The sequence below is a fragment of the Passer domesticus genome, chromosome 7 (assembly GCF_036417665.1).
Source record: "Passer domesticus isolate bPasDom1 chromosome 7, bPasDom1.hap1, whole genome shotgun sequence".
Classification (NCBI taxonomy): domain Eukaryota; kingdom Metazoa; phylum Chordata; class Aves; order Passeriformes; family Passeridae; genus Passer; species Passer domesticus.
In genome coordinates, this window is record NC_087480.1 from 11,757,996 (window position 1) to 11,770,188 (window position 12,193).

General features: G+C 39.7%; 2 protein-coding genes across 5 annotated transcripts in view; one reads left to right on the plus strand and one right to left on the minus strand.

The window, feature by feature from the left end:
• The window catches only part of PAK3 (p21 (RAC1) activated kinase 3), a 235,932-nt gene that overhangs the window by 80,385 nt on the left and 143,354 nt on the right, over window positions 1–12,193 (plus strand). The gene's annotated exons all lie outside the window — the stretch shown is intronic.
• The window catches only part of CHRDL1 (chordin like 1), a 45,113-nt gene that overhangs the window by 22,498 nt on the left and 10,422 nt on the right, over window positions 1–12,193 (minus strand). For all 4 annotated transcript variants that reach the window (XM_064426883.1, XM_064426884.1, XM_064426882.1 and 1 more), the window contains exons 3-4: window positions 10,748–10,860; window positions 6,760–6,853 (exon numbers count right to left, since the gene is read on the minus strand). In XM_064426883.1, coding sequence (XP_064282953.1) covers window positions 6,760–6,853; window positions 10,748–10,860 — 207 coding nt within the window. The remainder of the gene's footprint in view (window positions 1–6,759; window positions 6,854–10,747; window positions 10,861–12,193) is intronic.

Below are 12,193 nucleotides of genomic sequence, written 5' to 3' on the forward strand. Positions count from 1 at the left end.
CCAGAAAGGCCAGTGCAAAGAAGCAGACAGCAGGAAACATGGATTTCCTCATTCTGCCACTGTGGTTTACATCCCCAAAAAGACCTTCAGTGCAGGAAATGTTCCATGACCATATTTTGGCCACTTGGGTATGAGGTGCTGTGCTGGGGCTACTTGGTGAGAGGGGCCAAATGCAGAGGTGCTAAATAAAAAGAGTGTAGATGGGGAATCTCTGTCATACAGGCAGTGAGGGACATTGTGGAACACAAGTTTCATGGTGACTTGGGATAAAATGTGCTCCATTTTTTCCAGAAGTTTTCCTATCTACCAAACTTTCCTCAGTATCTGTAAAAGCCTCCTGCATACCGTTGCCTTGGAAAGGCAGGAAACCTGTCAGCACCTTTAACTCAGTTCTACATATTCCAGACTTGCCCCTAGTGCAGCTTCAGGGCTGGATATCTAAACTGAGCCCAGAGAGCCAGCAGCACGTGGGGGAATAAACTGCTATTGCAAATTGACTGTTTCAAGGTCAAAACCACTACCTGCTGAAAGGAGATTTTTTTACAGTGATAAAAAATTTTTTACCACTGTCACATCAAGTAGGGTAAAACACAAATATTCCAGAGCTACTTTATCACCAGAACTAAGTCCTGATTGATCATCTTATGAAAATACAGGAACGTCAGCCAGAGAAAACCTGTTACACTGTTTCAGTGCAGGGTTAGCTTCTAGGGGTCAGCTAGGATTATTTTAAACAATCTTTGTGGCTGGAGGTCCTTGGGGAATTGCAGCACAGCATATGAGACCAAATGGATTTCTTTCCTACGAAAAATTCTTTTGCCTAATTTCTTCCCTCTGCTTTTGTTTCCACTCTACACGAATGTGTCACCTCAAGGTCTGATCTGAAGTCCATTGAACTAAATAGATTTGGAGCCTGGCCCAAACACCTACTCTGTGTGGCACAGCAAAAAGGCAGTTTCCCCTTTCATCTTCCGTCTCATATTTCTACCATATTCCTTAGTATTTCTAGAGAGAAGAACTATATCATAGTCAGTAACTGCATCTGTTCTCATAGAAGACTGAGTCCAAAAATGATCAAAGTTAATAGAAATCTGTTGATTGACTACAGTAGAAGGTGGATCAAGCCTCAGTCCATGTGCATTTAGCTTTTTCCCTCAGTCATACATCACAATCCGAATTATTACAAATCTGTTTTGTAAATTTGTAATATTACAAATTAAAATGATGTGTTCAGGTTCTTTTAAAAAACAACGAAAGCTGTGCAATGATGTTGTCTTTCAAGTAGTGGTGGAGGCTGATAATAAATGTGGATGGAAAAGTTGTTCACTATCCAAAAACTGCAAACACCAGCTCTAAATAAAGTCCATATGTGCCTCTTGGAGATGCAGGTGTCAACGATATTAAGCCACAAAATGCTTTACATTAAAATAACTTTAAGGACCAGGTTAAGCTCTAAAAACTCCAGGGTAATTCGGAGTTAATCACCACAGCTACTCTTTAATATGGTCAGACTGTAGAAAGTGTATGAAATTCATTGCTTGAAGGAACTAGTAGCACCTTATCTAGACACTATGAACTTCTATCCAGATTCAAGACAAAGATGTCATTTCAATTTAAACATTCAAAAGGCTGTTGCTTGTGTTTTAGTTTTCTAAGGCTAAAGTCAAGCTCTTCACATCATTCTAATATATTTTCCGCAGCTTAATTTCCTGTGTTTTCTTTTATAGTTGCATAAAAAATTGCCTATCAATTGCCCAGCAACTCTAAAGGGCTCATAAAACACTTTCTACGTTGCTCTAGTTTAATTCCTGCTCTCAAGTTAAAATATTATATGAATCCACCAATCTCTCTGCCACTGAGGAAACAAATTAAATGAAGCTTTGGTGCATTCTGAGTCCTCTCTGAAGTCTCTTTGAAGGTCTTGAAAGTTATCTTGGAAAAATTCTGAGCAGCTTATCCTATCCTATCATGTCAGTCCAAAGAATTGAAGTTCTGTCATCCATGTGGGAAGACACGTATTTTTTCACATACATTTTGGATGCTGATATACAGATAGATTTTAAAAAAAAATTATGGTCAAAAAAGCAGAATGGAAACAAGCAATAACCTCAATCTGGCTGTGATAGCAAACATTCCTTGTGAAGGTAATGACAAAGGCAAATCACAAACCAAATAAAATTATCTAAGCACATATCAATAAGAAAAAAATTAGACATCTCCCTGGAATGCCTATATCATTATATTTCTAAACCAAATTTACTTTCAAATAAAAATTAATTTTAACTATCTGACAACTACCCATTGTTAGGACTCTTGCTGGGGTTAGGTGGTAGCAAGAAGAGTTGCATAGAGAATGGAAGAGCTGGGCACAGTATTCCTTCCTCCATCCCAAAAATGTTCATGAATGGAAGGGTAAGAAGACTACAACTGAGAGCCTGGGAGCTCTGGTGTGTGAGGTGGGTAGAACCCAAAGCTTCTTCACCAAATGGTTTAATGCATGGGCATTCTGCAATGGAAAAATCACACCACCAGAGCATTCCAACAGCCAGGGTTGAAGATTTTGGTTGTAATTCAGTGCAAGATGTGTTGCACTACACACATGTTCTGTATTTACTTACAAAATGTCTGTCAGGTCAGCAGGTGCTGTACATGCCCTGCATCTTTCAATCTGAGTCTTTGTCTACACTGCAGAGTGCAGGCTGTCACCTGGGCTAGCTCAGTTACGGGCTGACGGTAGCACTCAGCTCATGGCAGGCACATTTTTTCTGCTTCTTCAGTGAGTTTTGCAGTGCAGTGAGTTCTGCACTGTCCAGGATCTAAAATAGACAGTTCAAAGATTCAGGTATTACTGGGCCATGCTGCAGTCTACCATGCAGACAGAGCCTCACTCATTTTTAGGTGATGTTCTCAGCCCACTGTTGTGAGATACCTCATCTGGTACATCTTTAGACCAGCTATGTATATAGGTGACCCCTGGCATTTCTTTATCTAAAGAGGAACAAAAGTACATCAGAAAAGTGGTTTGAATTTGATAAAGAAAAACCATAGTACCAAAGGAGCTTAAACTTGAACATGTCAGCAATACTGAATGTTCTTGGAAGGCAGTGTGTTTAGTCGGGACAGCAAACTTAGGAAACACTGGAGCCAGATGGCTGATTCATACATCAGCATGCAGCCTTATCTGCTGAGAAATCAAACCAGCAAGTGGAATGTGGAAACCTTTTCTGAATCCTGCAGTTGTGAACTTTTGCTTCTGATGGAAGCTTTTCTTAGGTTTACATATTTACATTTAAAGATCTATTTACATAGATCTTTAATTAGACTCTAAATACTTTGATTTATAATTGTTGAATGTAGAAATTATACAATCTACAATAAATGTTTCAGCTTTAAAGGCACTATCCATAGAAATGCCATGAAAGACAGCCACAGCTAAATGCTCAAAGAACTTGTACATGAAATTTATTTTCATGACAGGAGGCAGAAGCTCTGAAGTCCACTCTAGGTCAAGAGCTGATCCAGATCTGAGAATGATGGTGAATTCTCTCCCTGACTACAAATCCCCTCTCTTGTGATGATGTCTGGAGCATCCTGAGGTGGAAGGAAGGAAGGAGATCAAGCTCAGAAGCATGTGATGTCCTTTGAGTCTCACTATTGTGTAAAAGAGTCTCAATTCCTGTGACCCTAGGTTTTTGGTTACATATGTGTGGTGATAAGAAGAACACAGTTCAGATGGTAAAATACTTTTCAGAGCTGCAAAAGGAAGGAATATCTAGATCTGTATAGGAAACAAGGTCTGGATTTTGCCAATGCTAGAAAGAATACATTTAAAAAAGGAAAGGTTAGCAGGGAATCTGTGGTAGAAGCTGGTGAACCACTGATGGAAGCAGAAGATGCTTCATAACATATGTCTGAAAACTACTTAAGACTCATGATGTCAGGGAGACAGGATACAAACACTGCATCTCTTTGTGTCAGTGAGTCCAGTGTCACTATGGATGCAGAAGACATTAATTCCAAGGGGAGAGCAGTGCCAACTTTTCTGAAAGGAATCCTTTCAACAACTCCTTCACTTAGGTAGCTAAGAAGTTCAATGTCCAATGAAAGATGCTGCCTCCTGGCATTACCTCTGCTTCATTAAATAAAGAGACAGTGATTTGTGCAGTTACACTCTACAAGGCCTGCAGAGAGGCCAGAGAAGAGCCCCAGGTCACTCTGACTAGCATTACTCATTTCTGTAATGCAGCTTGAGAAATGGAGAGGAAACATATGTGACAGAATATAACAAGCATTTAGGAGAGAAATTCACATGGATGGCCAATGGCCAGACTTTCCACACATTCCATTAAAAAATAACCAGGAAAACCAGAGAAGTGAATTTCCTGCATATCATGGGATGTTGCACAAAAGACATTGTACGCTGACACATAGGAATGGAAAGTTGGCACAAGATCTGCAAGAATGCTTGAGATAGCTATTCAGATCAGGCATGAACAATTACCACTGGAGATAGAGCACCAAACATTATACACATAATCACTACAGAAAGCAGAATGTAAATAACCCCTGAAATCACAGGAGACTCCTGGTTCTCTTTTACCCAACATTGTTACACATTAAATCAGGGGGAAAACAGACCTTAGTGGAACTCACATTTTTAATGAGATAGTGTACAGTTAGCAATGTACTGGCCCATCATTTGTAGCAGATTGATTAAAAATAGATTTTATGAACAGCTAAGAGAAGATAATAGATCACAATTCAAGAAAGGCTCATTCTGATAATTTTCCAGTTATCACTTTAAACAGGGAGTACAAAATTTCAGCTGATGACTATGAATAGGAAGAACTTAACTTGATAAAATGGATATGAAAGTATACATGGGGCCTTATTCTTCCTTACTAGATCATTGTAGAATGTTTTAAAATCTTCATAGGTATAATGACATTTACAAGCTCATGAACAAAAAAAAAAGCCAAAACAGTTCATTGCCAAGGAACACTTGAAGCAAAACCAATCAATCTAGAAGCATTTATGTTTCTATAGTAAATACAATACAGAGATACTAAAAATAATAGAAAAAGTTTATGATTGCAAATGCCAATTTTTGAGTAGATTTCTGTGATTTAACTTAAACTGTCAAAAAGTAAGCATCCAGTTTTCTTGTGTTCCCTCAATAATCAATACTCATTGGAGAGTGACAGGTGTCTCCAGGGAAAAAAGGCTTCTCATTCTGGTGACTGGATGAATCACCCTCATGTTTCCAACAGCTGTAAAGGGTATCTAGATTATTGTCTTCCCAACTGAAGCTTAGATTAACTGGGAAAACAGACCAGATTTTGGGCACACCAGCACACCAGTCCTTCTTTTGATCTGGAAACAAAAGAGGGGTTTGTGTTCCCAGCACCTTACTATTTTACTAAGTTCTAGTTTGCCAAAGAAAGCATTTTGCCTTAGAAATTTTCTTTCTTACATAGTAGACCTTTACAGAGAAAACTCTAATGGAGGTTTTAAGAAAATTCCACTGGATGTTCCAACTCCAAAGAGTTGTATTTAAAGTTGAAGGGGCTCAATCTCATCCTAAGACACAACAGCAGCATCACAGCATCAGATGAGTTATAAGCTCAAAATGGTTCTTCCTTGTCACTGGTTAAAACAAGGATTCTAGATACCTAGATCAGATATTGGTGCACGTATCTGATGGAGAGAGTAAATAATTGTCAGGGCAGATGAATCCAAGCCAAATGTGATGTGTGGATACCATTGTATGGTATGTGGATACCATTTATTATCCAGTAAGTGCAGTGAACAATCAATCCCACCTGAACAGCAACCTTCCTGAGCACTCATGTCCCTCTGCCCTTGTGCACTTACTGCCTCCTGCTGACAGGTTGTGCTCAGGGAACAGCTGCTTTCCTCAGACAATTAAACTCCGGAGAAGGCCAAATAAAACCCCTTTCTCTGATGCTGCATGAATACTCTTTTATAAATGGAAATGTGGGGCTAAGACAGGCATTTAGGGAAAAGCCCAGTCAAATCTCCCAGCCGTTAGGCCATGTCGGGAATGCTGGAGCAGGCTCGTGAAAGATCCTGCTTAGTCTCTTTCATACAGTGGCTCTTAATAATGAGCATATAATAAATGTACAGTCTGGAGAATTTACTATACAGTATCCAATTGGATTTATATAGTCATAAACTGCTACAGCACTGCTTCTATGATTTACAACAGTCTCTGCTAATTATGAAGCTATGCCTGGACCTGAGATGTAAAAGGTAAATGTTACCAGACTGGTTGTACAGTGACACTATACAAATGCACACTTGCCAGAGCAATTTTGAATTGCTTGTTAACAGACAGACATTGCAAATAACCATATATTTTGGTCTGCTCTTATGAAAAGCACCAAAACCAGGAACCTAGGAAGTTTGTGGGATGGTGTTTTATTGTGATTGAGTTTAGAGGTAAGGAGTCTGGAATGGACAGTCAAAGAAAGGACTGCTGCTTTTTGCCTGGATTGTAGGGGATTGGACTTGGTAGGTTACCTGATCTCTTCACAAATCTATTCTTCTGATTTCCTAAACAGAAAACACCACTGGAAATACTGTAACTTACTGTAGGACAAGCCTCTCATTACCTAAATGGATACAGGAGAATGTTTACTTCGCAGAAGTTTTCCAGCACAAATATTTAATTTTGTTGTTACACAGCATATTAAATAACTATTTCAGAAAGAACTATTTGTCACTAATAGGAATTACCTGGGCATCGTGGGCAGCACAGCTGTGGTACATGCACAGGGGAAGCACAGTGTAGACTTGGGCATCTTATTCTGCTGCACAAAACATTTCCATTCTGCAGATGGAACATAGTACATAATATTTTAAAGAAATGCACTGTCTTACAAATTTCTCTGTTCTCTATTCTACAGCCAAACATTTTTTTTAAAAAGCCTTTTTACAACATTCTGGTTTCACTCACACCAAGATATGCCCAGATACTTCCACTGCCTTTGAATTTATGCTGGAGGTCAGAAATCTTTAAAAACCTTAAAATCACAGGAAGTGTCTAAAAATGGATAGCAACAATTTCCATTTCTCTTTTTCTTTCCATTTGTCTTTTTCTTTTGAGCAGATTATGCTTAGGAATTGCCTTTCCAAAACTAAGACATGGATAAATGGTCGATCTCTGAGATATCCCCTACTGAGGGTTAGTTCAAGACCACAAGAGACAATAGCATCTGTAATTGTTCCTGAAAACTGTGGAGAGTCTTTTGTTTTCCTTTTATTGCTTTCCCAGTAGACAAAAAAACCCAGATGGTAAGTAGCCATTTTTCTAAGAAACATGAGTTAAGTCTTGGGAATAGGGTTCATTATTCATGTCATTAACATAATATTCTATTTGACCACATCTAAGTTTGATTTATAATTAAAACACAGGGAATTTTCATTCTCCAGTGTCTGTAACCAGAAAATACTATCCATTTCATATTCCCATTTCCCATCTATAATTCATCCTCTTAATTTACCTCTGAGTTGCTCATATTTATAACAGAAAGATCTTTCAGCATGAACATTGATACTAAGTTATGACTGTAGTTTTAGGTGATGTCAGGACTAAACCCACTTTATTTTCATATGCCTTCTGGAGCACTGAAATGTTTTCAGTGGATGTGCAGACTTCCCTAGACAGCAGATGTATAGGCTTTTCTATTCATCCCTTTCAAAATAATTCATTGACAAATATCTGCAGACCACAGGCTGGAATCCTACTGCTAGATCACTGCTAGCCACAAACTACAGTTGTGCATCTGCTTTGGAAAGAGACACTAAACATGATTATCACCATCTGTTTCCAATAAGAAGTGAAATGAAATATACTGATTTTGTAGAAGAGGAGCAAATTTTAGAGTGTGGGATCTTCACAGAACAGGGACTATCCCTGGTCTGCACAGCTGCACTGCTGTAGAAGAAAGGCTGGCACTGCCTGCTGACCTGTCTCCATGTTGCTGACTTGTCCTGGTCTGTGACTTCACTCTTTTTCATTTTAAGTCCTGTGGAATCTCCTGAGGTGAATGTTTACTTCCTGTGCATGGTCAGCTGTGATAAAATTCTGCAGGCCAACTTTGCTGCTCCATGCTGCCAGCCAGACTCCACTGCCTGCTGCAGGACAGAGCTATTTTACCTGACCTTGTGCTTAGTGAGACTGATCTTACACCTGCATTCACAGTGAGAGCTGGGAGAACAGCCCCAGGACAGAGCAGGACACAAGTGCTGGTCAGCCTGTCTGAGCCAGGGCCAAGGTCACATTTCTGCATCAGGTACCAGAGAGTGTTGATGCATCTCTCTCCCAAAGCTGGGCTATCAGTGCTGAGGGTAGGGAGCAGTCATTTAGCCTGAGGTCTGCAGATATGACTGTGAACACGAGCAAAAGCAAAAAACTGCTTTAAAAAGCTGTGTTTTAGGGAGTAAAATAATGATCTGACAAATTGTGAGTGCTCTATTTTACTTGACAGTAACAGTCAACAGGCTCCACTATGAACTGGGAGGGAGGAGGGGTTGTAAAAGGAAGGGGGAACAGGGTGAGAACACTGAATTATGTTTAGTTTTATTCTGGCTTAAGTATGTAAATTATAACTTGTAAAAATACAATACTGTACACACACAAAAACAGGAAAGCTTGTTTGTTTTTTTTTAGTGCCAGGCCGTATAACTTGGCCTCTGTTTAGTTAATTTTCCTTGCCTTTTTCTTAAACATCAGAAGCTTGTGTGCTGGGGGGATGGACAGACAGACTGTTTAGAGACAGAGCAGAGATCTCTGTCTGGTGCCTGGCTGATGTGACTTGTTTTGTGCAGACATCACATGGATCACAATGTCTGTGGCCAGCAAAGACATTTTGATACACTGGACATAAAGACCCTGGGGAATTTTTTGCTTTTCTCTGCAGTGTGAGGGAATCAGTTGCTGCATCAACTCTCTACAGATCCTCTGCCTACCTGCCAGGGAATCATATGTGGTTTATGCTTGGATCTCTCTGACATGCTACCTGTGGCACACTTTACTTTCATCTTTTACACTGTCACATGTCAGGTTTAGGGTCTGTGCTTGTGCTATGTCATGATATGTTCTCTAATGCCTTTATTTTGTTAGAATTATAAATTGTTGAGGGTTTCCTGAAGGAAACTTCATGAAACTGATGAAGCTTCAAGAGCTTTTATGGTAGATCAATGCTCTGAGGGCATGATTTTGGCGAGGACAAAGCTCAAATGAGTGGTTGGCTGCTACAGTTGTTATTTGCAATCATCTTCCTTCTAGAAAAGAAGAGTCACATCCAAGAGATCCCTCAGCATCCTCACTGTTGAAATTATCCCAGGTTACATTTTTACCCTCATGGTACACCAAAGGTAAAACAGAAAACAAAGGAGTAAAGTCCAATCCACTTCTGAGCTGCATTACTGGAAGGTACCATAAGCAGTTCTCTTCTTTACTAAACCTGCTGCCCTGAACTATCACTTTGTCTTCCACACCCAAGTTAAAAAATAAAACTGACTCTGCTTTTGGAGACTCGTAGTGTGTGGCTGTGTCTGGTCCCAGCAATGTTGTTGTCTAGAGGAGCTGAGCAGGCATTTTCCCATCCCTCCAAACTGTCCAACATCTCTCTAAAAATCATCAAGCATTTATTTGTATCCAGATCTCTAGGATTTCCAGTTAATTTTTTCCCCACCCAAGACACATTCTTCCAATGATTTAATGAGTGTTTTACTCCACACAAACTCTGAGGGAGTTTTCAACTTGGCATATACATCAGCAAAAGTTGAGTGGAAACTCCTCTTTGCTCTAAACAAAGACTTTTCCTTTCCTTCCTACTACATTGTTTTTTCTCTCACAGCTGCATTCTGCAGCTAAACTTGTGGGACTACTGTTTGTGCATCTCTGCACTGAATTGTAGTAGCAGATTCCCTCAGAGCAAGTGCTGCACAGGGGCCCAATGTTTTACACTTGCAGAGAGGGAAAATAGCGAGGAATACTTTATTCTGCATTAAATATAGCAGACAGAACTCAGCATCTGGAGTGTCTCATGTGTTAGTGATTAAGATCCCTTACTGTTTATTTTAAAGTACTCTAACGGACATAAACTGCCCTCATTTTTGTGCCTCCTCCCAGCTGTATATGACATACTATGGGGATCTCTGACTGCTGTGTTTTTGCATCAGCCATCAACTGATGGGAGCCCTTTCATGTTCTATCCAATTCTCTCTGCTCCCCACAACCTTTTCTCGTGTTTCATCATCTCATTCTTCTTTGACTGACTTTTAGTAACAGTGATATCTAAGCCTGTTCCTTCAGCACTTTAGGGCAGCAGATGCTTTGACTGGAAGATGTTGGCAGTGTACACAGATCAAAGTGCCAAATTCAGGTTCAGCATAATCATCCATATTGGTGCAACTGCAAGGATTAGACTTAGGTAGTGGGGCCTGATCAGTGGAGATGTAATGCCCAGCATCCACAAAGCTTCTGGCTAATTAAGGAGTAGATTTGTCTACACTATGCAAGCATTTTTTTTCCAGTATTGGCCTTCTCTGTTAATATTTCCCTTTCACTAGGATCACCTGCCTCTATTTCCTGCAGCATGACCAGGACCCACTAGTGAAAACAGGTTTGGGCTTTGTCAAATTGTAGCTATATGTGAAAGGACTGTAGTCAGTGAAGCAAGCAGGAGGTGCAGGATCAATAACTCAGCAGTCCTACCTCTGAACAAAGACAATTAACGCAGTAAACAAGGCCATACGGTTCTAGGTAAGGATGCCATCTTTCTCCTACATGGTATTTCTTATCTTGAAACACACAGTATGTATCTGAATCTGAAAAACAGTAAAGAATTGAAAAAGCTATGAATGAAGTTTTCCATTCCATGTTTATGAAGAATATTTAGATGTGCAGAGTTTTCTGTAAACTACTTTTTCTTTTCCTGGAGAATTACACAACAGAAAGACCCTTAATTCCACATGCTGTTTTTTCTTAACTTCCAAACCAAAATAAATTACATAGCCTCCCATTTTTCCAAAATTGCAACTCCTGAAATGATGATTAAATAGCTTTCATACAGGTGAGTATCCTTTATCCTTTTACCTGTTTAGGTAAGAAAATTTAAGTGCCTGATCACTCAGACAGGCTTATAGGAAACAAAATCTCTTCACTGAAAAACCAAAGCAATTGGTCCAACTCAGAAAAATCCCAGGTTGTACTACAGAGACATGTTGAAATAATTTATGCATCAGCTTTCAAAATATTTTAAGATCTTTTTTTCACTAAGCACTTCTGATCTTTATGCAGTTACAGACTTGCAGAAATCCACATACAGGTCAGACATTATTGTCCTGTCCCTTCCTGTCACACTATGGTTTCACATTGAAACCTCACATCTCTACAATAAAAGGATGTTTCGCATGTGTTTCCATGTGGGAATTCCTTTCTGTTATCTTAATAATATCCAAGTTCAGTTTAATTCATTGGCTACAGTATAGATGATATCTTAAAAAAATACCCATCTTCCATGTGCTAATCCAAGCCAGGGACTGTCTTCACATTCACTGGGCTAGAGGAAAGTAGCCAGAGCTAGGGGCTGCTAGAAGCTGTGATCTGCTTTGCCTTCACACAGGAGCATGACAAATGAAACACAGGATGTGAAAAAGCAGACAGCTGGAGTTTGGCAATTTCTCACTGTTCTTTCTTTGAACAAGGTTCCTGCACGTGGTTTTCCTGTGAGTGAGTTCAGGGGGGCAGAGGGCCTTTCTGGAACTCACTCTCTGTTGTTTTCCCCCCATCTTCCTTGGAAGCAGAACCTGCTGATACTGAGGCTAAAAATGTTTAAGGGCAAACAATGTCTTTTGTAAGAAGGAGGCCAAAACCCAACCTGTGCAGGTAGGGAGAGCATTCCAGAGACCTGGTAACAAGGCTGAAGCAGTCAATAACTCCTAGACTTATTGGGGCAGCTATTCCTCCTTGCCATGATTTCTGAAATATGTTAACATTTCCCACAGATTACAGGCTTTACAGAAATGCTCCCTTTTTTTGTCTGTATTCTTTTCAATTCTTCTCATCAAGTTTTTGACAGTTTTTTTAAGATAGAGACACTTAATTTTCTCAAAGGATGTTGAGAATCTAATCCAGTTCATATGAGGTTGTTTTTACAAC